Source organism: Elgaria multicarinata, chromosome 2 (genome assembly GCF_023053635.1).
Source record: "Elgaria multicarinata webbii isolate HBS135686 ecotype San Diego chromosome 2, rElgMul1.1.pri, whole genome shotgun sequence".
Lineage (NCBI taxonomy): Eukaryota > Metazoa > Chordata > Lepidosauria > Squamata > Anguidae > Elgaria > Elgaria multicarinata.
The window spans coordinates 46,262,536-46,289,811 of NC_086172.1; the positions used below are offsets into that span (position 1 = coordinate 46,262,536).

At 43.7% G+C, this 27,276-nt stretch overlaps 1 protein-coding gene across 2 annotated transcripts in view; it reads left to right on the plus strand.

Moving 5' to 3' along the window:
- LOC134392277 (sodium channel protein type 3 subunit alpha) overlaps positions 1 to 11,357 on the plus strand; it is a 62,913-nt gene extending 51,556 nt beyond the window's left edge. For both annotated transcript variants that reach the window (XM_063116463.1, XM_063116462.1), the window contains exons 21-26: positions 433 to 714; positions 3,352 to 3,405; positions 4,376 to 4,513; positions 5,446 to 5,550; positions 5,967 to 6,237; positions 10,084 to 11,357. In XM_063116463.1, the coding sequence (XP_062972533.1) occupies positions 433 to 714; positions 3,352 to 3,405; positions 4,376 to 4,513; positions 5,446 to 5,550; positions 5,967 to 6,237; positions 10,084 to 11,267 (2,034 nt within the window). In that variant the 3' untranslated portion in view covers positions 11,268 to 11,357. The remainder of the gene's footprint in view (positions 1 to 432; positions 715 to 3,351; positions 3,406 to 4,375; positions 4,514 to 5,445; positions 5,551 to 5,966; positions 6,238 to 10,083) is intronic.
- Positions 11,358 to 27,276: the final 15,919 nt, after the last annotated feature.

Here is a 27,276-nt window from a genome sequence, read left to right on the forward strand (position 1 = left end):
TTTCCTATCTTTTGTTTATTTGTTGTTCTCAGCCATTCTTTATTTGAAGTCCTAGTTTGTTTTATTATTCTTTGATTTATATTCTTGGTATTTAACTTTTCTCTCTCTCTCTCTCTCTTTTTCCCCCTAGTGCACACAAATTTTATGATTCCATCTTGCCACTACCAGGTTTTCTTTTCTTTTTTGCACCTACTTGCTTTCCTTGTAGAGTTTAGTTTCTGCTTCTTTGTCGTCTTTTTTTTATCATTAACAATAGGATTTTCTGTTTAATATCCATTGTTTTTCCACATGTAGATGTACAGTATACATAAAATAGCTTAAGTGTTGGGTTGCAAAGGCGTGAATAGAAGTTTAGGTGCTGTATTCTTCAGCAGTAAAATATCAATCAGGATTTCTTTGTTCTTTCTTTTTCCCCCTCAACGTGTACACTAGGTGGTTGTTAATGCCCTCATAGGCGCGATCCCCTCCATCATGAATGTACTCCTAGTTTGTCTCATATTCTGGCTCATCTTCAGCATCATGGGCGTCAACCTGTTTGCTGGCAAGTTCTACCACTGCGTTAACACCACCACGGGTGAAATGTTTAATATCAGCGAGGTTGACAATAAAACTCAGTGCGATGAGCTCATCAACAACAATCAGCCTGCCCGATGGAAAAATGTAAAAGTAAACTTCGACAATGTTGGAGCTGGTTATCTCGCCCTGCTTCAAGTTGTAAGTAATTTTCCACGTTGCATCCCTGCATGAAAGAGTCCCCTTGTAATGCCTTCAGCTTCCTTGGCTCCAGTCCATAGTTCCACACGTGTTCTAGTGGTGTTTGCCTGAAACTGGTCCCAGTATTACAGGAGAGGGGACAGACCTTGCAGACATTGGAGGTCCATGTATACACTGGAGCTCCTGCACATGGAAGGAGCATCTGGATCAAATAAATTTACATCATTGGCGACGCCCTTCTTTAAACTCCACCTCCATCAGAGGTGAGCTTTGTTACATGAGTGAGAAGACATTTTAGCAGTGACTCCCCAGCTATGGCAGTACGCCTGGCACCAACTTAGCTATCTTTAGGTACCAGACCAAAAAATGTTATTTACCCAGGCATTTAAAAATACTGTTTTATTATCTTAAGCATTTTAAACTCTCTCTCTCTTTTTTTATCTGCTGGTTGTTTTGTATGTATTTATTGGTTTGGTTTTTGTTTGGTTTTTTTACTTTTAATTTTTTAAACCACCTTAAAATCATTGATAAAAGTATATAACGTCTAAATAAATGCACATAAGTATCACATGAGCAGCATTATTAGCAAAATTGGGTAAATTTGTGACTCACCATTGTGCCCTCGTATTATAAAAATGTGAGATGTTTTCAAATGATATGTTACTTTATTTACAGGATTTATATACTGATCTATATGTAATAGGGTTCCCCAGCAATGAATAATGAAAAGGAAGAATCAAAATACAGAATTAAAGTATTTAAAGTCAAATTATGGCAAGAAAATTGTGGCTAGTCAGTCAGGGAAGGGTTGTTTCGATAAAGATGTGTTCAGCAGCTGCCAAAAACTGAACCATGTCGGTGCCTGCCTGACATCAACAAGCAGGGAGTTCTACATTGAGTTCCACAGAGGACCTAATTCTGCATGCCATTTCATTTCTATCACAGTAACTTAAGCCACATGTTTAACAATCGCTGCTTTCTAGGCAATTCCTGTATTTAAAAAATGTTCATCTTGCAAAGTGAGATTTGATTTCCAAGTTATAGCATTCAGCTGATAAATACAATTCTTCCCAGCCCTTTTCTGACACTCCAGAATGAGAAGCCACTGTGGGTGAATTGCTCTGTGGGGCTTTTGTGTGGTGGATGACACTATTTTAGCCACAGTGGGGCACGCTGTAGATTGTTGTTACATGTGAACCTGGTGAGGATGGGCTGTTGGGGTGGTTAACAAGCCACCCGCAACTCTAAAACAGCCCATGGGTTCTAGGTGGCTTGTCAACCAACCAACAACCCACCCTCACCAGGTTTGCACATAACAAAAAACTATGGAGTGTCCCCGCTTGATGTTGAATATCCAAAATGGTGGTCACCACTGCATTGAGAAACCCCACAGGGAAATTTTCCTACATTGTCTTCTCATTACATGCGAACCAGGACAATAATAGACAGCTGTCATGCTATGTGTTAACAGAAATGGAATAGGTTGGGAAATCAAAGATTGAGGAAGCGATTGCTTGCGAGGGGAAGTTTCGGGATCAAAAAGAGGTAGAGACCTGCAAGGTAGACACTGCAACATGGAAGTAATTTGACTGATCTCCACATGGGGGCCCAATTGAATCAGTTGTGATGGGTCATGGTAATGGAATGCATATGGCTTGTGTACTGGAAAAGCTAGTTGTGAAGGCAATATTTGGCTAACCCAAGGCTGCTGCTTTAGCTGCCATGGGTTATGTTACCAAGGCAAATACCAAAAGAGGCATGCAAACTCTCACAAGTAGATTACAGTTGTCCAGTTACCCCGCTTGCTGGGGCAAGATTGGTCCGCCACTAGGAGGCAGCTGGGATCATTTTCATGATCCTTAAGGTGCATCATAAAAAAGCAATTAATAGCTTAGTTTCTGTGGCTGTTGCATAGGAAGTGTATCAGAGCCACATCATGGAGCAAAGGAACATTATTGCACCCCCTTCCACTAGCTCTAAGATCTTTATGTCAGATCACATGTTTTTCCATAGTCTATCAAAGTGTAAGATATAAGTTATTGATACAAAGCCTCTGCCAAATGTTGGCATCAAAATTTCCTGTATACGTGTAGCAAAAGTAGGAGTATTTAATGTTGTGGCTGTTATCTAAATCCCGAGTTTGATCTGGACTCTGAGCGTCATCAGACGGGCATTTTATCGCATGCTTGTTACTGCCCACTTATGGAGGTTCACGCATCCTTTAGACGATGCCGTCCATCTCATGTGTGCTCCTTCTGCTTGTTTTTCCTTTGCAATAGGGCTCCTTTTAATCTGTCTTTAAACAAACAAACAAAAAAAGGACTGTGTGCAGGAAAAGCAGCACAATAAAAATGCCCACTGAATGAACCACGTGTTTGTTGCGGCTTTCTCTTTCTTTCCCCATGTAAAGAGACCATCACTATTGTGGGACAGCAGTAAGAGGCCATAGCGACAGTAGGGAAACGCAAAAAATCCTCCTGTCTGATGATGCTCTTAGTCCTACTTAGAGCAGACGCATTGAAATATATAGGACCTAAATTAGTTATGACTAACTTAAGTCCCATTTATTTCTATTTTTACTGAATTGAACTCCCTGTATCTTTATAACTCTGCTTAATATTTGCATTTTACTTATAGGCTACTTTTAAAGGATGGATGGACATTATGTATGCAGCTGTTGATTCACGGGATGTAAGTATTTCTTGAGTCTATTGCATTCAGTAGCTTCTGGGATTCCGTTTGGTAATACCTTCAATCGAAGTATTGTAATTTAAAAAAACATACAGGTGAACATCACAAAGGTCTATTAAGCTAATGAACTAAACAACAACAACAACAACAAAGCCTTGGCTCAACATTTTGGATCCAGAATCTGCCTCCTGTGGACAAGAAGGTCCCATCCATCCGTGGAAAGCTTCTTATCCAGTGAAGTGGAAAGCTTTCTTATCCAGTGAAGTATTCTCCTGGCAGAACAGGAAAAGTGCAATCTTCACCAATTTCCCCTTTCCTTATAGTCCTCTAATCCCTCTCAAAATATCCTCCAGGGAATAGGGGAACACTCAGGAACAGCTTGGGAAGTGGCACTGGGAACTGCAGAGGGAAGGGGGAATCAGGCAATATTGACTCTGCCCACCCACCCCTTTCCTCCAGCCAAAGCACCCTGGCAGGAACTCCACTCAGGAAGTGCCCCCATTGCCAGGAGGAAATGCTAGTTCCGAGCCAATGTTTACAACACAATGGTCTAGTTCGCATATGACGACATCCCATCATGGGTTAATTTACCTGCAAAGAGCTGAGGCCCCTGCCAGCCACTATTACAAATATGCAAGCTTCGGCTGGAGTTTTATGTGGGGGTTGATTAACCCTGAAATAAACCACACTGCCTAGGTTCGGATGACACGACAAGCCATAGCACCCTCTGGCTGTGGCTTACATATTCATAATGATGGAAGGCAATGCTGCGGTGCCCTGAAGGTTAATTAACCCACAGTGGGCTGTCAAGTCGTCTGAAACAAGTCAATGCTTCCATAGACATAATACGCATACTAGGTTGTGGGATTTTTTTTTCTACTTTACGTTAAATTGTTGTGTTAGGAAGGAAATGGATTGTTGTCTGTCTAGTGTCTATACTGATACTGTATTTTTTTTTAATGGCTTGTAGGTAGAAGATCAGCCCTATTATGAGGACAATCTGTACATGTATCTTTATTTCGTTATCTTCATCATCTTTGGGTCATTTTTTACCTTAAATCTTTTCATTGGTGTCATCATAGATAACTTCAATCAGCAAAAAAAGAAGATAAGTATTTTAGGTGTTTGGAAGTAAAACTATAAAAGTGCCAAACCTAAATCCTGACCAGTGTGAGGAGATCACCCTAAACTGTTAGAATAATGAGCTCCCCCTCCCATTTATTTCAAATACCTACATAAGAAGCTGCCATTTGGTTTCTCCTAAGTTTGTGCTTCCAAAAGGTTTAATCTTTTCGGGTGGTAAATATAATATCATTTATTTTTCATGGGCAATATCCTGCACGTGCATCTGTGGTGCTGTGAATAAAACAAAACTTTCCTGTGTACCCACCCAGCATTTCTGGGATGGCAAGCGGACATGGAGAAAGTCTTCTGATGTTGGAATATATAGGCAGAGAAACAGAGATGGGCTCTTAAGATCTCCCAGTCCCTGACCATTCAGAGCCTTAAAAGACAAGGGCAGCGCTTTGAATTGTGCCCGGAAACAAACAGGAAGGCCTGAAATTGTGGGGTGCTTTTATCAGAGTGTGATCAAACATGTTCACTAATCATAGCATAAATTAATCAGTATTTATTTATTTATTAAATTTATATACTGCCCCATAGCCGAAGCTCTCTAGGCGGATTACAAAAGTTAAAAACGTGAACCTTAAAAAGGTATACAAAATTTAAAAACCATCACAAATATAAGATCAACAGTATAAAACAACAGTATCCATTTAAACAACAACAGTTCTGGGGTCCATTAAAAAACAAATAAACTTAGCATATGTTGTTAAATGCTGTTAAATGCCTGGGAGAAGAGAAAAGTCTTGACCTAGCGCCGAAAAGATAACAATGTTGGTGCCAGGCAAGCCTCATCAGGGAGATCATTCCATAATTGGGGGGACACCACTGAAAAGCCCCTCTCCCTTGTTGCCAACAAGGGAGAGGGCCTTTCCCTTGGCATGGTTGTAACTAGTTTTTATTTCATTTCTTTACTTTGGAGGACAGGATATCTTTATGACAGAGGAACAGAAGAAGTACTACAATGCAATGAAAAAATTAGGCTCTAAAAAGCCACAAAAACCTATACCTAGACCAGGGGTAAGAATTTCTTTCTACTTCATACCTTTTAAGATAAGGCATTCCCTACTTGCTGCTGCTTTCTGCTATTGTTCTTAAACATGTCCAAAGCATGTTTTTCACCCCTAACATTTTGACTCAAATCATATAGGATGAAATTACTGTTGTTTATAGCTGGACAATGAAACTATAGGTAGTAGTATAGTATAATATTTTGGTTCATGACACGCCTGACTGTAGATTTCTTTTCCAGTTACATCCTGAATTTTTCAAAGAAGCAAAAGCTGTAGTATTGTTCCCAAAAAGCCAAGAGAGTGGAAGCAGATTTAATTGTCTCTTCCTGCAAAGAAAGAAGGCGTGGGGATTTTACAAAAGAAAGAAACTTTAGCACATTTGTACGTGATGAATACTTTCGGTTTTTTATTTTATTTTTACAGAATAAATTCCAAGGCATGGTCTTTGATTTTGTAACAAAACAAGCCTTTGACATCAGCATCATGATTCTTATCTGCCTTAACATGGTCACCATGATGGTGGAAACGGATGACCAAACGAAAGAAATGGAAACTATTTTATCTAGGATTAACCTGGTGTTCATTATCCTTTTCACCGGAGAATGTGTACTCAAACTGATTTCACTCCGTTATTATTACTTCACCATTGGCTGGAACATTTTTGATTTTGTAGTTGTCATTCTCTCCATTGTAGGTAAGCAACATTTGTTTCCAAGAATGAATGAGGACTAGAGCGTATTGAATTAAAGGATTTAAATAGAGGTTTTGTGTATAAGATTTTTGATCCAGAAATAGGATTGGTTCATATGTAATGGCAAATGATGATTTGATGTTACCTGAGGGTTGGTTGGTTGGTTGGTTGGTTGGAGGTTGGAGCATCACTTCCATTGGTGCTATTCCCTCTCACCCTGCTGCGTTACCTGAGTGAGACTAAAGGCTTTTTTTTACGTGAGGCTTTTAACCTGCCACTTTACTGAGATTTCTGCTTCCAAATTTTCATAGAATTAAAATCAGCTCCTTTACTCATATTTTTTTCTTTCTCTGCCTTTCTGTATCATCCATTAAACATCCACTAAGTGATGCCGTGATATAGCAGAATTGTGCAAATACACCAGGGTTTCATGCAACCATTCACAAAAATACCAGATTTTCCTTGTTAGAAACCCCCACCAACCCTTGCTATAATTGCTGCAAAGCATGGCAGAGACTCCTGGAAGATGACAATATCATGTAAAGTACCCACAAACTATTGTGAAGAATCACCAGCACACAGTAAATGCCTTGTGTGGAAAGGTGGTAAAAGTTGGGTATTCTCTTTTTCTTCCCTCTTAATCTCTCACTTATTTTCCACTTAGTATAAACCATATTTTGCCATTATGGTTTGCGCTTGTCCTCCAACCCAGAATTACAAACCTTAGTTGGAATGTGCTGGTTTGGATGTAATGGCAAATTATGGTGTGAGGCAGGAGATAATTCAGAGTGATTCAGGGATGGGAGGGGAGAGGATACGTAGTTTATTACATTTGAATCAGCTCATACATGGTTGGGGTCATTGGGGTGCTGTTCCCATCGGCTTTTCAGTGTAGTTAGAAATTTGTGCCCCAGATAACCTTGTCTTTTACAGATGGGAAGCTCACGAAATGCCACCCACCCAGAAGCACGTCTGTGTGATGACCCCCCCCCCCACAACTTATACTGCTCCTTTATGATAATTTTTTCCCAGAATTCTGGACACTTACAGAATAGTGCTAAATTTCCTGAAATAATAATCACCAGTTGAATACTTGTAATGCAAAATGGTAGCTTCATGTATAAAAGCTTAATGGTTCCCTCAGTTTCAAAAGCGTGATGGTTACAAAGGCACAATGCATAATGGTTTCTGTTCAGTATTTCTCTTAAACGTTTCAAACATATACTTCAAGGTTCTCCTGCCTACTCCACCCCTTCTGGGCTACTCTATTCTCCTTCCCTCCAACTAATTCCACCCCAAATAACAAAGCATGCAGACCCTTAACTAGTTCTAGCCTCTCCCCACTCAATTCTCAACTCTTAACTCAATCTCCCCTCCCCTGTGAGCAGAAGCATATATACACACACACACTGTCCTCCAACTCCTCCCATTCTCTCACAGCCAATCCAGGCACTCCACACCAACATCCAATCAGCACTCTCCTTCCATCCGGCACTCACTCCCCCTCTAGGGCTCTATACTTACCCATATCCTGTAAATACAAATAGTGAGTATAACTTCAAACCTTTTAAATACTTACATTAATAAACATTAACAGCAAACTTCACAACACAGTATAATGCAGTAGAACGTCATAGTCTGCATTTGGGCTGCACACACGTTTTGCAATCTAATTATGCACCTTGCTCGAACGGGACACTAATTGACATGGACTCGCCCTAATCCAGCAAGAAAAATTGATCTTGCCCCCCCCTTTTTTTTTCTGATGGTCATAAAGCCTCTGCAGAATGTGAACTACCTGTGGTTTGACAATATGGTTGTCTAATAGTGCAGCAGCATGATGCAAAGCTTCGGTTTACAGCTAATGAAGATGGTAAAATGGTTTCTAGACAACAGACAATTTGATTTCAAAACATCATTTTAAAATGCACTTAAGACACGTTAGCTCTTGGTGTGGTGTTAAGGGATCAACTTCATTATTGTGCGTGGAGGCCCTGCGCATGGCGTATTCCAAGATGCTCCTACAGTCCTCTGCTTCTGCAGCACCGATTAGTAAGGGAAGGATAGGGCTGAACACGTGGCCTATGTGGACTGCAGGTCTTCTATCAAATCTCCATGGAGACAGCACCTTCACATAGCTATTTTCCCACAGAAATAGAATAATGTTTATACCACATCTCTATATTTGTGAATAATGAATGTGCACCTGTCTGTTTCACAGTGTAAATGCAATGTGAAGGCACCATTTGGTGTGACATCCGGTTGTGTTTACAAACTACAAAATATATGCATATATGTTAGCTACATGCAAGAACACTTTTTCCTATACATGGGTAATATTCGGGGGTGGGGGTGGCATGAAGCCTTAGAGAGACCACTAATTTGTATCCTCACATATCCTAAATGCAATCTGACTTACCTTCTTCTGTAACACAAACCAATTTATTTGAATGTTTTTGAAAAGACATTGCAATTCCGAGACAAAGAGTTTTACCAAGTTTTTTTGTGCTTTCAGTTCAATTGCTTTAAAACTGCAGTGGGCAACCTGTGGCTGACAGTGACCCACCATGCCTCTGATTGCCACGGTTGCCACCTCGCTTCTAAAATATCAGCAGAATTGGGATTCTGTTTGACGAGTTGTGCGGAGGCCCAGATCTGCTGGAAACGCTCTCCATGTGCCTCGCTTCCCAGCAGGACTGCAGCAGAAAGCCTCAAAAGTTGCCTATGCCTGTATAAAATTGGTTTTCACTGAAGATGATCAAATAATCAAATACAGGGCCTGTTGATACGACACGCTAAGCCATAGCTAGGCCGCTTTTTCAGCAAATGGTTAGTGAGTGGCCTGGTTCAGACAACACTCTGGGCTTTGTGGTTAGCTTAACCATATTCAGTTGTGATTAATGCTAACCACATGCAGAATGCTGGCAGACAACACTTTTAACCCTTTTGTGGTTTAGTTTTCCTTAGTGAGCCTAACCACAATGTGGTTAATGGGGCAGATGGTTAGGGAAAAAGTGTGTCAGACAACACCGTAAACCATGGTTAAGCATTCCGTTAACCATTTTGTGGTTAAGCAGCATGATTTAGCGTGTTGTCTGAACGGGATCAGTGTGTTTAAACAGTGGTTATGTAGCCACCATGGTTAGGAATGGTTCACATGACACGCTAAGCCATAATGTTTAGCTCAAAATGCATAATCACCATAGCTTAGCATGTTGCCTGAACAGGGTCACAAGAAAAGACCAGTGCTGCACAGGCCTTACCTGGTACTTCTGGCCAAGAAAAAAGTCACTACTACTCCCTCACTGTTGGCAGGCTCAAGAACCTTACTGGTGACCAGACAGTACCTTGCTGCTATGGCTGTGTTCCTTGTTTTCCCCTGCGGCTGCTGATCAAAGCCTATGCTTACCAGGGTTCAAATGACTGTCTGGAGTATGATTGGGTCTGTTCAGATGACACACTAAGCCATGGTTAGGCTGCTAACTCTTTTGCAGTAAATGGTTAGTGAGCGTGTTTAAATTGTGGTTATGTAGCCGCCATGGTTGGGAATGGTTCATATGACACACTAAGCCATAATGTTTAGCTCAAAGTGTTTAAGCACTGTGGCTTAGCGTGTCGTCTGAACAACATCTTTGTTTTTCTTCATTGTTAATCTTCCTGTTCGCTTTCCCTCTGACTATAAGGTACAAGAAATCATAAAAAAAGAAAGAAATAATTTTCCTTCAGGTTTTGTTTTTTTAACACTCATAGCCTGTATTGTGGGTTTAATGGCCAAATCAAGTTCCCTAAATAATAACAAATATCAGGACTAAAAAACAAGTGTTGCCTTTTAATATTTTTATTTTGCAGGTATGTTCCTAGCGGAGATCATTGAAAAATACTTTGTGTCGCCCACCTTGTTCCGAGTGATCCGGCTTGCCAGGATAGGTCGAATCCTGCGTCTGATCAAGGGCGCTAAAGGGATCCGGACTCTGCTCTTTGCCTTGATGATGTCTCTTCCTGCCCTGTTTAACATTGGTCTCCTCCTCTTCCTCGTCATGTTCATCTACGCCATATTCGGAATGTCCAACTTCGCCTACGTGAAGAGAGAAGTTGGAATTGACGACTTGTTCAACTTCGAAACTTTTGGCAACAGCATGCTCTGCCTCTTTCAAATCACCACCTCTGCTGGCTGGGACGGCTTGCTAGCGCCCATTCTCAACAGCGGGCCGCCCGACTGTGACCCTGAGATAGACCACCCGGGAAGCTCCGTCAAAGGAGACTGCGGCAATCCCTCCGTTGGGATTTTCTTCTTTGTCAGCTACATTATCATATCGTTCTTAGTAGTCGTCAACATGTATATTGCCGTCATTTTGGAGAACTTCAGTGTCGCGACTGAAGAAAGTGCTGAACCCTTGAGTGAGGACGACTTTGAAATGTTCTATGAGGTCTGGGAAAAGTTTGACCCAGATGCATCCCAGTTCATAGAATATAGTAAACTCTCTGATTTTGCGGCTTCGCTGGATCCTCCTCTTCTAATTGCAAAACCAAACCATGTTCCGCTTATCGCAATGGATCTGCCCATGGTAAGTGGTGACAGAATTCACTGCCTTGACATCTTGTTTGCTTTTACCAAGCGTGTTTTGGGAGAAAGTGAGGAAATGGACTTACTCAGAGTACAAATGGAAGATCGGTTCATGCAAGCCAATCCTTCCAAAGTTTCCTATGAACCAATTACCACTACGCTGAAACGGAAGCAAGAGGAGGTATCTGCTACTGTAATTCAACAGGCATTCAGGCGTTTCCTTTTAAAACAAAGAGTTAAAAAAGTGACCTCTCTGTATAATAAAGATAAATGCAAAGATGGGGACGTCCTGCCAATCAAAGAAATGACTCCTAATGGGAACTCCACTCCAGAGAAGACAGACGAGAGTTCATCCACCACCTCCCCACCTTCCTATGATAGTGTTACAAAGCCAGACAAAGAGAAATACGAAAAAGGCAAAACAGACAGAGACTACAAAGGTAAAAATGGCAGGGTTGGCAAAAAGTGAAACAGAGTTTGAATTCTGTCGGTGTGCAAAATTGTTTACAGCCTTTGAAAGGGATGTATTTGTCAGCAAGACTCCCTTGGGAGATTTATGCCAAACTATCTGTTTTTACTTTATAAATATATTACATATATAAATATATATATATATATATTAAAAAAAATCTCTCCAAAGGTCAGTGCCTAAAACAAGACAGTGACCCATCGTCAGCAGACTGTAGTTCTGAAAAACAGGGTGACAGGCTACTGGTCTCACTGCAGTTGACGTGGTGGAAGAGAGGGGCGATATTAGGGCTGCTCAAAGTAAGGTTTGCAAAAGCTATAACCTGTGTAGTTAATATATTGCAAGACACTTAGTTCAGTAAGGGTTTTCACTGTGTGTATTTCAACTGCCACATTTGCCATATTTTACACACACTCACACACAGTGTAAGTGAATTTATCATTTTTTTAAAAAAAAAATCGCAGGGTGTTTACTATTATATGCGACTATTTTTGTAAACGGGTTTTCTGTTATGGTGGGAGGGAAAGGGTGGGGTTACCAGGACCAAGTGTTATACTACTTGATATTGCTGTAGCATATGGACAGAGAAGCAATTTGCATGAAGGCATGCTAGACTTCTAGGACATGCACGAAAAATCAATGTGACATGATCAGGCAGAGTTTTTCACCACGTCTCTACTTCAGGTTGACTCTGATTTTTTTAAAAGCAATGTTACACCTTCTGTTGACAAGAGGCAGACCCTCTTGTGCCAGCAATTTATACAAAAATAATTTTAAAGAATTCTCAGTGCGTTGTTTTTTTATGCTTACCACTAAGTCCAAGCACGCACGCACGCACGCACGCACACACACTAATCTTCGTCCTAGGGATTTGTCTAAGTCAAATCCGTCACCTAAGGTGGTGGGATGATCTCTTCACTGAACAATCTCTCGTGTCACGGGTTAATTCTTAATATGGAGTACCACAATTACAGCATGCCATCAATCAGGGAGAAGGAACAAACAAGGTGTCCCATGCCAGAGGTGCCTGCTGATTCAAGTCATAGGTCAAAGAGTCAGGGGAGAAAAATAGTACCTAAATACAATCTGAAGATGAAGAAGGGAAACGGCTTTAGAGTATTACTTTGTCTTAAAGTACTGCATCGTCATCCGCTTTCAGTACAGTTTATGCCTAAATCTAAAACAACAAAAAATAATCCAATTCTCCTATGTGATGTAAATATACGCATTTTACTCAGTTGTACATATTTGCGCGAAGAAACAAATGGTCTGGCCACAGCGTATTTCTGCAACCATGTGCCACAGCAGGCCTAACTTGCAAGCCCTCGACAGGTAATATCTTGTGTTTTTGTACCACTATAGATAATTTGGAGGGTGCTGATGCATGTGAATATTGCCTTTGCTACTCTTGCACCTTGCTCCTTCCACTAACCAAGTTTATTTTCTATAGGAAGTGGTGAAGTGAATGAAAATTGCCACATTTCTTCATATCACTGAACAATAGCTTGTAGTTATTTATGAGCTTTTTTTTCCTTTTGGCCTTTTAAAATTTCAAGTGGCTACTATATGGTGTAGGCCAAGACTGTAGAGGGAATACTGTGAAGTGTTTAATCTTTTGACACTGCGGTTCAGCCTATAGAAATAATGTAAAAAGAAAAGAAAAAAGACAGCATTTATGTAGATAAAATTATGTTCCGATTCATGTAATCTTCTTTTCCACAGTCACTTGGTTTACTTTACATTCATTGTATCTTTCAACTGAGGCCTCCACAATACAAAACAAAAAATAAAGATAAAGGTAAAGACGTGAGTGAGCATTTGTTTGTTGTTTTGTTTAATAAATCATTCCACTTAGGGATTTTGGTTTTTAAAAGTTATGTATATAAAAGCAACCCTCTTTTAAACCAAAAGTTTAAAAATCTTTGGTTTAAAAACGGTTTCACACCACTTATGGGGCTTTTTAGCTCCTGCTTCTCAGCAACAGCTTCCTGCCCCATACAGAAAAAGGTTGTGGTGGTTCTGGAGACCATGAAGCATAAGCACCTTCTGTCAAAAGTAAAAAAAAATGATCGCAACCATCCTTTTGCACATGGGCTTGGGCCCCTTTGAATCCTGGCACCAGTTTAGAATATTTTGTATTCAAGCTAATATTAAATGTAACCTGTCTCTTTATAGGAAAATGTTCACTTTGTAAAGACTTAATCAATTGCATGAATGACATGGCACTCAAAAACTAACAAATACAAGAAGCTTTTAAAGCTAGGCCTACCACAAACATTGCAGCGTGTAGTGCTTGAGGTCAATCAGCCATGCCCAGGCCCCACGCAAGCTCTCCTGCGGCCTGAGCTGGGAGGCCACACATGTGCCTCTGCCACCTCTCCCCCTCCTCACTCCCCTGCCGTGCCCAATTATATCTTATGCTGGGCCAAAAATGCCCCCGACCCCTGCCCCGACTTTCTCAGGGCCATTCATCTCTTGCAAAAGTGGAGGGGAAGGGTGCTTTCAGAGACGTTTGGAGGGAAGGCAGTGAATCCTATTTTATTTTTTATGGGAGCTGGAGTTTGCCATTAAGAAAAGGCATCAGAGAGCTGCAAAGTTCTTTCTCAGTATGTTTTTTGTACAGAGCTTTCCTGCTGCTGTTTCAAGTGGCAGCGGAGCTTCAAGGAGTAGCCTGTCCGTGTTTGTCAGTCCTATAAGGTGGCCCCATGGGAATGATGCTGTATCAGGACAATATCCTTCCCAGTGGGGCATGTTATAGGACTGAAGCAGCAGCAAAGCTCTGTGTGTGTGTGTGAGAGAGAGAGAGGGGTGTGTGTGTGTTTTTAAAACTCTCTTCTGTCTCATCCACACCAAAAATTAAAAGGATTTCACCATCGCCCCAAAAGAGAGGCAAGCTTTCACTAGCCTTCTTCTACCCCAACCCCTCAAGAGTGCCAAAAGGGTGAATAATTTGGCCCAACGCTAGTATTAGCAGCTTCACAGAAGTGGCCTAAGGCAGCATTCGGGTATTGTGCAGGGTGGTGGTGGTGGTTTTGATATCTGGCCCTTTCACCACTACAGGGTTCCCACTTTCAAGATCAGAACCCTAGCACCCAGTGGTATAGATTGCTGTGCTGGTCCGGGTGCTTGTTCGCTCAGGCAGTAAGCTTGTTATATATGTGTATATTAGCAGAGCTTCCACCACTCCTCATTATCTTCTTTTCATCTGGATCCTATTGGAAATCATTATTTCAATGCCTGCCAGTTGACGTCACTTTGAGTGGGGGATGGAGTGAATACATGCTGACGCGTTGATCTGTCACTGCAAACACAAACACCCACACTGCCGCTCCAATACAGAGTGGTGTCCTTGCTCACATAGAATTAAATCCGTCATCCTTCCTGATAAGAAAAACCCTGCAATTTGAATCTCAGGCAGAGTAAAGAGATAAATTATATTGCAGCAACCTTAAGCAGTGTGAACTGGAGTGCGTTCCATTTCTCTGGAGAGAAAGCAATCACATGCATCTTGGCCGCAGGAAGTAGGTTTGATGCATATTCGGGAAGACATATCATGAACAATTTATAGCAGGCAAGCAGGCACGCCAAATACTCTACACTTAAGTAACTTATTATTTTAAACAATGCAGTTTAAAAGTTGTTCTCTCTCTCTCTCTCTCTCACACACACACATGTGAGGAATAAAATGAGTCAGCCGAAAATGCTCATTTTTGGGTCCTATATGAACAAAAATATGTGTGTTTAGATTCTGAGAAGTGCTGGGAGAAAGGAGTTGGTAGAAGCAGCCTTTCCATCCGCTCCTCCCTCTGACATGCTTCCACCCTGAGAGCTTTTCCTAAGGGTTGGGGGAACCTTCTGACTGAGATCATAGGCGTACGCAAGGACTGTGCCGGGTGTGCCCAGACACACCCTAATGTCTTATGCAATAATGTCTCTCTGCTGGGAGCCACATTTCAAAGAGGCCAGGAGGAGGGGACCCGAAGGCTAATATCACCTCGTAAGACTCTCCTCTGGCCTTTGTCACCACAAAGCCCCACCAATGCTGGGGCTTGAGAAATGTCTCCTCATTCCCGCCCGCCCCCTTCACCTACAACAGCTCTCCTGTGCTCAGGAATCAATGTGGAGTAGGGCATCAATGGAGCAGCACTTTATAAATAAATGGATAAAAATAATGAGTATTCAGTAAATGTTTACCTTTAAAAATAAATTAATAAACTTTCCTGGGTCCACACATAATGAAATGTGCTGTGCACGTCTATGACTGAGATGGGCTGTGGCATGGGGCCTGAAGAGAAAGTGGTGGTTGCACAAAATCAGGTGTAGGACCCTTCTGGGAGTGGCTGTTCCAACTTACAGAAGATTTTTGGCATTCCTCAGTCCCTCATGCTACAGCCCACCCCATTCATCCACAGGGGTCCTTCTCCGTGAGCCCCTGCCAAAGGAAGTGAGGGCTTTCTCTGCTGTGGCACCCCGGCTGTAGAACGAGCTCCCCAGAGAGGTTCGCCTGGCACCTACACTGTACTCCTTCCATCACCAGCTGAAGACCTTTTTATTTTCTCAGTATTTTAACACCTAATTTAACTTAAATTTAAACTTTGCTGTTTTAATTCCATATTTTAACCTATATAAGTTTTTTGCTGTGTGGTTTTATCCTGGTTGTGCTTTTTATATTGTATTTTGTATTTGTGTTTTTAGATCGTTGGTTGTTTTTATGCTCTTCATGATTTTAATTTTTGTGAACCGCCTAGAGAGCTTCAGCTATTTAAATGCATTAAATAAATAAAATAAATAAATAAATTCAGGATGGCCCCCTGACTCTCAGGAGAAGCTTGCCAAGGCAAGGAGAGGGTGGGAAATTCACCTTCCAGCAAACTCCTTCCATCGATGCTTCTCAGGATCCAAAAAAGGATGTCTTAAAAAGGAACCAGAGGCATCTAAACATGCACACTAGTCCATTATAAGAAGTGCTCTTCAATATTTACACTTATTCAGCGTGAGCCATCCACGTATGGAAAGTGGATTCCATGTGGGCAATCCCCTTCCTGGATCACATCTTACACACACAAGTCACCAGGGTGCAGATCCAGCATTTGAGGCTTCATTCCTAGTGGGCCATGCTGTGTTTAGTACGCCTGCACTTCACCTAAAAGATGGCTGACAATGCATTGAAAAAGGGGAAAGGGTGGAAATCACCAATGCCAGAGGAGGGGAGAGGGGAAGCACAACAGGGGCAAAAGGTTTCATAGTCTGCCATGCTTCGGAGATGTTTTCCCTTACGAGCACTTGGATTGATTGATTGATTGATTGATTGATTGATTGCAATTTTTATACTGCCCAATAACCGAAGCTTCCTGGGCAGTTCACAACACTGTGTCCCTAATGGTGTTCTGTTACCAAATGAATGATCGAGGTTCCCAATGGTGTGAAAGCCTTCATGTGTACAGGTCTACATGCAAAGGTTTCCCCTTTGCAGATGTCCATGTCACGGGCGGGGTATGAGACATGGGGTCAGGGATTCCAAACCCTCCCGTCGAGTGGTGAGGCAACAGAGACATGGGCAGGATCTACACTACTGCTTTAAAATGGCTTATAATAGTAGTGACAACAGTTGGGGCCCAGGACACACTCCAGATACAGTTCATGTTTTCAAAGTGTCATCTCCGACTTGGTGGAGATCTGGCCTTGCTGTACAATCCACAAACTCTTTACTCAGTGAACAGCACTTCTTCTCACTATACCATCCTCAAAGGTTGGGAGCTGTCCTCTAGCCTAATTAGCTAAATGAGGCTTTTGTTAAGAGAGCTACTAAAAGCAGAGCAGTAAGTTGTCTTTCAACTAAAAGACAGGTTTCCCGCCATGCCTGTCAGGCTTTTTCTAGGCTCTTCCCTTCCAACTTGACTTCTGACAGGCAACCAATCTGGCGGACACCTCCCACCGCCTCTCCGCTCCACCCGCTTATCTCTGCAGCAGTCGGTGGCATCTCCCAATTCGGTGCTGTCTCTGAGCCCTCTTGCTTCATAACCCCCTGGGAAATTTCTTTGCTGACTCCTGGAGAGTCTTGGAGAATTTCCTCCCCCACTCCCAGTCCCAGCTGGACTTTTGTCTAGTTCCACCTCCAAATCTGAATCAGAGTCAGAAACCAAACCAGGGAGACTGGGCCCAATCCCAACACATGGAGGGATAGGACTAGACAGCATGGCCCCACCTATATTTGACCAGTGTATAGTGTATAGCCAATCTGGGGTAGGGCAGGGAGACAACCTAGGACCCCATGCGGCCTTCAGCCTAATTTCAGAGAAGGGCTTGTGAGGAACATCTAGCTCTGAGGGTTTGGGAGAAGAATCAGGAACAGCTTGGTGGCCTCCGTCGAGCTCCCAGTGATGACCCCTCCCTCCCCCAACTACCACCAGGAGGGCATCTGAGGAAACAGCTTGGCCTGAGGAGATGGGAGGACAAACAGATTAGGCTTGAACTCAAAAGAAAAAAGACTGTAGAAGCGAAGAAAGAAAAGAGGATCTGGCAGTAAAGAACAGATGGACAATCGATGCAATGCACAACTGAGTTCACATTCGTATCCGACCGAGTCAAACATCACCATCATACTTTCCCCACTTTTTCTCCTCCCTCCCAATCCCTCTCCTTGTCTCCCCTGACTTTTTCGATTGTGAGCCTGAGGGCAGGGCCTGTCTGATGGCTGTTTCTTGTCAGTCTTCTGACTGAAGAGCTAGGTTAACAACAACAATAACAACAGAATGAAATTTAATAGGGATAAATGCCAAGTTCTGCATTTAGGAAATAGAAACCAAATGCACAGTTAAAAGATGGGAGAAACTTGGCTCAGCAATACTACAAACGAGAAGGATCTCAGAATTGTTGTAGATCATAAGCTGAATATGAGCCAACAGTGCAATATGGCTGCAAGAAAGGCAAATGCTATTTTGGGCTGCATGAATAGAAGTATAGCTTCCAAATTGCGTGAGATACTGGTTCCTCTCTATTCAGCCCTGGTTAGGCCTCATCTAGAGTATTGCATCCAGTTTTGGGCTCCACAATTCAAGAAGGACGCAGACAAGCTGGAGCGTGTTCAGAGGAGGGCAACCAGGATGATCAGGGGTCTGGAAACAAATTCCTATGAAGAGAGACTGTGAGCTTCATCCCACATACCTGTTTCCTTCGAATTATCCTCTACAGTGCTAAACTGTCGCCGTTGTTGCTGCTGCTGCTACCGGGCGGCTAGATCCTTTGCATACCAGGAAATGGGTTTAAGGGGGGGGAATGTAAAAAAATCATAAAAAATCAACGGATGACCCAATCCAATTCAAATTTGATATGCTTAAAGCTCTGCTTAATATCTATTACTGTGCCAATTTTGATGTCTCTATCTTTAAAGCTTACGCAGAGGTAAGCATTTGTTTAATTTTTCTTCAAATCCTGCTCCTGCACTCCAGTGGCTGCTCGGAAAACAACAAATGATACGGTCGAAAACTAGTAGCAAAATACAGTGAGGTTTTTGCCTTTGAAGCACAATTAAAGCAGGATCCATGGGAATATTTCACAATAAAAGCAGATTATAAGCTGGAAAACTTCAGAGTCCTTTGCACGCAATTCGCAGTGATTGCACAGTATAATGCTGGTGTGATAAAGCTATGAAATAACTGGGCATGTTTAGCCTGGAGAAGAGAAGATTGAGGGGAGACATGATAGCACTCTTCAAATACATAAAAGGTTGTCACGCAGAGGAGGGCCAGGATCTCTTCTCAATCATCTCAGAGTGCAGGACACGGAATAACGAGCTCAAGTTACAGGAAGCCCGATTCTGGCTGGACATCAGGAAAAACTTCCTGATTGTTAGAGCAGTACCACAATGGAACCAGTTACCTAGGGAGGTTGTGGGCTCTCCCACACTAGAGGCATTCAACAGGCAGCTGGATGCTTTAGGGATGCTTTAGGGTGGATTCCTGCAATGAGCAGGGGGTTGGACTTAATGGCCTTGTAGGCCCCTTCCAACTCTACTCTTCTATGATTCAATGAGGATGGTTTCAAAAATCAGTTCAGACCTCTGACAACAGTGAACTGTCCCTTACCTGGTAGCTTCCCGGGAAGGAAGATGGGGAGAAAAAAAAAGGGGTGACCAGAGAGGGAAGAGCCACTTTTGACCCTGGTCCTGCCCACTGCTGGCTTCGGCTTTGCTCGCCACTGGCCTGCTACAGTCCACCCCTACCCTAACGTCCAGAAATAGCTATAGCAGCCTTGTCCAACCTGGAGCCCTCCAGATGAGTCAGACTAGAACTCTCATCATCTCCAGCCAGAACGTTACGTGGAGAAAACTGGGATAATGTTTAGGAATAAATAGCAAAAAGGTGATCAATTTATTACGCAGTTCAATTTGGAACTAGGACTGGTGCTATAATGGTAAATTTCTGAAGTGCGGGCACTCATCGTGACACTCTCTGTAGCCACACCCTCCAAGGAGAGGCCAAAACTGCAGGCAGCTGCCCTATCAACAAAGCAGTACTAGGGAATTTTCGCCTGCTGGGAGCAGGTCTTTTGTCAAGATAATGCCCACCTCCCTGCTAATAAAAAAAAAGTGTGGGGTACTGCATTCAGGGAAGCCCTGGCCCATTATACCACTAGCCAGGGCCATTATGCCATTAGGAGTATTAGTCTGCTCGAGGCAATGTATGAGTGAATCTCAAGCAAATGTGTGCCTGACCAGTTCTTTGTCTGTGACAGTGTTTCGGGGCTTTCATAGCAATTTGAGGTGAAGCTGTTTCCTGAGCCAGGCCGCGAATTTTGTAGGAGCTATTCTGATAGCTAGTGCTGTTTCTCTTCTCTCTGGTGTGTAAAGATGCTACAAGGGAGCAGAGTGAGGGATTAGGCTAAGCTGTACCAGAGGCCACAGTCTCCTGGATTACTATGTACAAATGCTCTTGCTCCTGCCGTGCCACCGCCACCAGCTTCAGGTTGTCTAAGAGAGCCCTCCCCGGGGGGCCTATGGCATCATGGTCATGGGGTATCACCACCTGCGTCTCCCAGCAATGGTGGCAGTGAGCTGGAAGAGAATGCCTTGTTTCGCTGATTCTCAGAGTCAGACTCTGAAACATCGCATCCAGCATATGACCTGGGTTGGGTGGGGAGACAGAATCAAAACCAGACCAAAATGGGAAAGGAAAAGCAATACATGGGTGGGGGAAGTGGGAGGAATTACAGCCGGGCAAATTGAAAGGGCCGATAAACAGAGCAGTGGCGCACATTTGCATGAATTCCCTTTGTGGCAGGTGCATTACAAGCATCGAAAGCGATGGAGGATGCTGTAACCAGTCGCAAAGCACACACACAAAAAGTGCCCTAGGGCAAGCGGGTGGCAGGCTGACTTCTTCCATTGTACAGGACCTGGTTTAGAGGGTTTTGTCTGTTATAGAATATATATATATATATATATATATATATATATATATATATATATATCCAAATGCTGTAGCATTGTTCCAGAGTGTGAGAGTAGGACGTCAGAAGAGACAACGGTGAAAACTGCTAAACTCTTCTTGTAAATTCAGTACAGAAGAAAGAAAGACCTGAGGCTATTTTTGCACTATGGATTACCCTGTTTGCATGGCATCTGTTTGGCTCCCATAGATTGTATCTGCTTGTCAGATCCTTCCAATACGAACGTAAAAAGTGCATCCTAGTCTATTCAACAATTACATGGTCCATAGTGCCTGTGGGCGGGCTTTGGTTTCATAGAATCATAGAATAGCAGAGTTGGAGGGGGCCTACAAGGCCATCGAGTCCAACCCCCTGCTCAATGCAGGAATCCACCTCAATGCATCCCTGACAGATGGCTGTCCAGCTGCCTCTCGAAGGCCTCTAGTATGAGAGAGTGACACTCTCTGAGCCCCCTGGTCAACCTGGCTCCGCCACTGCCGCACAGACTGTGGCGACGGCGGCTCCAGGCAAGCCCCCCCCCACTTACCTGCTCCGTGGCGGCCAGGCGCGGGCTTGAATCGAGCCCCCTGGTCAACCCGGGGGCCTTGCTTCCTGGTTGACCAGGGGGCTCAGTTCAAGCCTGGGCCCAGCTGCGATGGAGCAGGTAAGTGGAGGGGTTTTTGCCTGGATCCGCCACCACCGCAGTCTGTGCAGCAGCGGCGGAGCCAGGTACGGGGACAGGCGGGAGGGAGGTCTTACCTGCTCCATCGTGGTCGGGTGCGGGCTTGAATCGAGCCCCCTGGTCAACCCGGAAGCAGGGCCGTAGGTGCAGCCTTGCTTCCTGGTTGACCAGGAGGCTCAGTTAGAGCCACCTACTTAGAGCTACCTACTTCTTTTTTTGTTTAGAACAGCCCTTCCCCAACCTCATGCCCTCCAAAGGTGTTGGCCTACAACTCCCATCATTGCAAGTCAGTATGTCCCATGGTTAGGAATGCTGCGACTTATACTCTCAAACATCTGGAGGGAAGCAGGCTATCATATGCAGAGGTGACTGTGAGTTTGTGGGAAACTGATTGGGGAATGCTGTTCTAGAGCAAGGGCAGGCAGAATGTAGATCACAAGATGTTTTGAAGTTCAACTCATAAAAGTTCCTGTCAGCATGGACAATGATCAGGAATGCTGTGACCGCAGAGGATTTTTCTTACGTGTTCAGCATTGTGAGATCAAAGACAGAGCTAACACCTAATAGATTCATGTGTAAGGATTATTTTAAAACTATTGAAGAAAATGTTTTTTTGTCCTCACCATAACATGGAAGTTGCAGCGCAACACATCTGGAGAGCACCAGGCTGGAGAAGGTTGGTTTACACTAGGATCCTATACATATCTCCTCAGAACTCAGTGCTGCTGTATTTACTAGAGTTTCCTCCCAAGTGATATAGGATTGCAAACTAATTTCATCTGAAAGGAGTTCAAGACAACCAAACTAATCCTTTTCTGTTCCTCTGTCACTCTGATGAGATGATGTATTGTGGAGGGATTGTGGGGAGTGAACAGTATATTTTGTATGAACACATTTTAATGGGGGGAGGAAAAAATATTGGTTCTTTGAAGGGTATTGACCAAAAGTTGAAAATGCCAGCCCTTGCTCTGGTTCTACATCTCCAACAAATAGATCCCCATCCTGCTGTCCCAGCATTCCTGACCATGGAACATACTGACTTGCAATGATGGGAGTTGCAGTCCAACACATTTGGAGGGCATGAGGTTGGGGAAGGGCTGCTCTATACAAAAAAAGAAGTAGGTGGCCCTAAGTTGTTCGTCATCAGTTTTCCACAACCCCACAGTCACCTCTGCATATCCTATTCTCCATCCTGTCCTCATGGTTTATCTGCTTTGGGAGAATGAGAATTTCACTGGTACTTTCTGCCTCCTTAGGGAGGATGTGGTGTTAAGACTTGTGAGCCTTAACTCCCAATTTCCCTGCTTTTTGGTGTTTGGTTGAAAACTGTACATCCTTAACATTGTTTTGTAAACCATAGGTTTTTTGTTCATTGAATATACTCTGTATTCTTAGTTGAGCCAGTGTCCCTTTTGCCATTTCTTTTGCCCTTTTTATTTTTAAAGGAGAGATTTTGCCACTGGCATGTTTCTTTGCACAGTGAGAGAACAAGGACACAGGAGAGCCACTCAGGGCCACTTCATTTTCCCTACAGAGAGATAAGGGGGGATACAATGGTGTAGCTTGTCTGTAAAAGAGACGAGGAAGAGGCGTCCTTGCCGGCGCCGGCGCCACCCACCTCCCTCCTCTCCAGCCGGCTCGGAGAGCTTGGCAGAAGAAGGCGGGGTGGAGAGCTTCTTCCGCTCTCCACCCCACCTTCTTCCGCCGAGCTCTCCGTCCCGGCGGGCGAGGAGGGAGGTGGGTGGCAGCGGCGGCAGCAAGGACGCCTCTTCCTCATCTCTTTTACAGGCAAGCTACACGATCGTTTTCGGGGTGCACTGGGGGCGGAGGGAAGCGCCCTGAGTACGACGTGTGGATGTGCCCAATGTCTGAGTAGGAGGGGAAATATGTACTTGTTCGGCACACGTTGCATGTAGAGAGGAATCATGAGTAACATGGTCATAAGGTTGTACAACATTCATAAAAATATGAAAAATTAAAAAAAGAAAAATGGGCAAAAATGGGCATTTTCCCCATAGGATAATGCATGGAAATGTGCTTGGGGGCATTTGCGCATTTTGGGAGTGCACATTTTTGAGAGTGCAAATCTGTGCATGTGTGAATTTGTGTACATTCATGAAGTTGGACTAAATTGATCCCATCAATGAGAGGATCTTGGAACAAAAAGCACCTACAATCCTCAAAACGCAAGATGGAATGGATTTTACGAAATCTGTCCATCCCTAGCATTGCCCCCGATCCCAGTTTTATTTATTTATTCATTATTGCATTTTCTCGCTTTTTTTCATCCGAGGAACCCAAGGCGGCGTACATAATCCTCTTCCTCCTCTCCATTTTATCCTCACAACAACAACCCTGTGGGGTAGGCTGAGCTGAGGGTATGTGACTGGCCCAAAGTCACCCAGAGGGTTTCCATGGCTGATGAGGACTAGGACCCGGATAGCCTGAATTCCAGTCCAACACTTTAGCCACTACACCACACTGGGTTTGTCTTTTTCTCAGTATACTTGGCCATGCCTGCTCCAGGATTTTTTTTTGGGGGGAGGGGCTTTGGCAAGACCCCCTTGTGGGCCCACTGCTTGAGTCAGTCCACCTCTTTTTAGCTTCCATCTATGCAGCCCATTCACTTGCCTTCTCCTCCCGGACTCAGTGTGTACAACTGCCTAGAGCATGAGGCAAATGCAGTATGCTATTTTATTTAATCACCCTTGCCACTACTTGCATGCTTGCAGGTGAACAAGCAGTGAGAGCAAGGCAGAGCAAGAGCAGCAGGACCAGGAGGCCCCAAATGTTGTTAGGGCATCCCCCGCAGGGGTGCAGGCCTCAGCAGGTTGCAACGATGCCTATCTCTGACGCTGCTCCTGATACCTGGAATGCCTGTGGTGAGGAGAAGTTCCAGGAAATCCAGTCCAATGGAGATCAGAGGCACCCCCTACTCCTTATGTGGAACACTAAAGGGCAAAGGAGACATGACATCACACTAACTGTGTGACTGAAACTGACCTGCATTGTTAGTAAATAGCAGCCAAGGGAAAACCTGAGCAGCCATGGGAGATGAGGAGAGGAAGCCTCAGAGACCAGAGGATGGCTTGGGAAATCTCTTCTGAGGTCAGAGACAGCGCTCCAACCTTGGAACGGGGAGTCGGAGATTTGGCCCCCAACGCGAACTCCTCAGGGCCGCGTGGAAAAACCTGCACTGGCTGTTTCACCGAGGTTGGTGAGTCTCCGCGACTCAACAGAATTTAGTTTAGAAGTTTTACTGTTTTATTGACCTATTTTAAGCAGTTTTATTGTTTTATTGTTTTACTCTTTCACTTGTTTTTAATTGCTCTTACTGCCTCTGCATTTCCAGCTTGCAGTTTTGCAGCTCTTGACGTGCTGCCTCCTTCCTTGAACTGCAAACTGCTTTTTACCAAGAATTTAATTAACACTTGGCAGCTTTCGAGTATTAGTTGCCACTCCCTGAAAGGGGTTTTAAACTTTTTAGTAGGGTGGACTTTTTTAGCTTGCTTACCTTTTGGTCATTTGACTGACCATGAGAAGGAAACGAGTTTTATCACCTCCACAAAATGCAAATAACGTGCCTCGTGCCAAACAGTGCAGGCTCGACAGTTTTATTGCTCGTCAGCCTCCTCATGCCGTCTCTGCTGCTTCTCCGAGAGATGAAATCACGTTGTCTAATAGATATGCTCCCCTGGCCGAGGGAGGCGAAGTTACCGGTGAGTCTATCTTAGGGGACGCTGGCATTTCTCAAACAAACCAGCCAACTGGCAAATCCACGGAAAACTCCCAAAGTGAAGCTTCTTCCTTTGAATTACTGGCTGAGCAATGCTTTCTAACAGCGAGGACACTCCAATCGATTAGCTCTAACTTAGAAACTGTGCTTAGCTCTTTAAATAAACTGTTGACGTGGCTCCCAGAAAAGCTTCTCTGCCAAGGCATCCAGGCTCAACCTCCACCACGCCCTCCCCGCTTAGATCTGGTCTTCGAACCTCACTGCAATAATGGAGGCTGTTTATCTACAACCCCCAATAGTGGACCAGATATTGGAATAATAGAGCGAAAAAATGGTGGCCTAGTTCTTCAGCCCTGCTCGATGGTTATAGATGTACATCCCCATGGAGGACAACACCCATTCTGGGCATCGGTTCAAAGTGCTAACTTAAACCTCAAATGGCTGCTAAATATTCAGCCATCATATTTGTTGGCTGTGGAACTACTTTTCTCTTCACCTGTTTATAAGAGGTACCTATTGAAGTTTACTAAACCTACCACCCCAAATTTACTAATGAAGAAAAAACTTTTTCTGCACACTGTGGGGATCTACCCATCACGGCTTTTTAAAGATCTCCAGGTTAAACCATTAATATCCATCAAAAGCCGCTGTAATTCTACCCTCCAGCTGCAGTGTAATGCCCCCAAACTGAGTAGCAGCAAATCCATGGCTTTTTCAACTGCGGTGACTGAAGAAGTAGATTTACCACACAAAAGCTTTATGCCATCCTCCTGCCTACTGTGTGAAGACCAACCTCAAAGCATTCAGCAATCTCCGAGCAGGCCCTCCGACTCCCTTATCTTGGAACAGGAACTGTCTCCTGATTCACCTCATTCGGGGGTGGAGGGCGATTTCTTTTGCGCTCAGCCCTTGGTCGAAGGGCAACATACCATCTCTACCCTGCAAGATCTGATAACTTTTGGCCAAGACACTCCTGTGAAAGTTGACAATGTTCGTCCGACGTCGTGCCTCTATCCAGGAGTGCTGCATGCATCGGTGGGGAGCAAGACGTCATCCATCCCATCTTGCCAACTGCCACAGCTGTCTGGAGGGCTGCCCAATGCTAATCAAGTAGGGCCGACATCAGAGTTAATATCGCCCAGTATCATCGATTCCGACCCACAGCTTCCATCGAACCACATGACAGCAAAAAGGAATGGCTGCATTCAGAGGGACATGGATGGATCACTGATCGGGATTACCCCACTGGATTGATGCCAGTGGCCCCAGGGTGATTCCTACCTCAGGATCATATCCTGGAATATTGCAGGCTGGGCAAACAAACGTTGGGATAGTTGCTTCTGTCAATATATCTCTTGCTTTGATGTGATCTTGCTTCAGGAAACTTGGGCCATGGACACTGTTGTTGTTAATGGATTTTCCTCCTACTCTTTGAATGCTCACCGGGTAAATAAGAAAGGCCGTCCAAGGGGTGGCCTTGCCATTCTGGTGTCCTCTTCACTGATAGCTAAGGTTACTGAATTAGAAAACTGTGAACAACTGGTGTTTGGAATTTGCTTGGAAATTAATGCTAGTCACTTTATTTTTGTGAATGTTTATATCCCTCCTGCTAAATCCAATGAGCAGATCAAGAAACTCTGGCATAAAGTAGAGAGCTATTTATCCACTCAAATTATTAGGTTCCCTGATGCATATTTATATATTCTGGGTGACTTTAATGCCAGGATTGGCTCCAATAACAACGATCTAGAAGCAAGATACCCTATCTTGAGTGAACTTAGGGAAAATCGAAATTTTCCACACAGAAACTCAAAAGATCAGTTTCTGAATTATGCTGGCTTTTGCCTGGCTCAACTTCAGCTCAGTCTAGATTTAATTATTTTAAATGGGGTGGACCTTTGGGAAGGCTCAGGTGAATTTACCTTCTCAAGTTTATTTGGTTCAAGCACAATAGATTATGGGCTGGCGTCTAGAAATGCCTTCCAGTTAGTTTATCATTTTTATATAGGTACCAGAACCTGTAGCGATCATCAGCCTTTAACCCTTACTTTATGTGCCCCAACTCCTAATTTAAGACTACCCCATACCCATTTAACTGATATCCTGTTTGAGTGCCCACACAGAATAAGGGTAAAATGGTCTGATAAATTAAGCAGTCTTCTAGA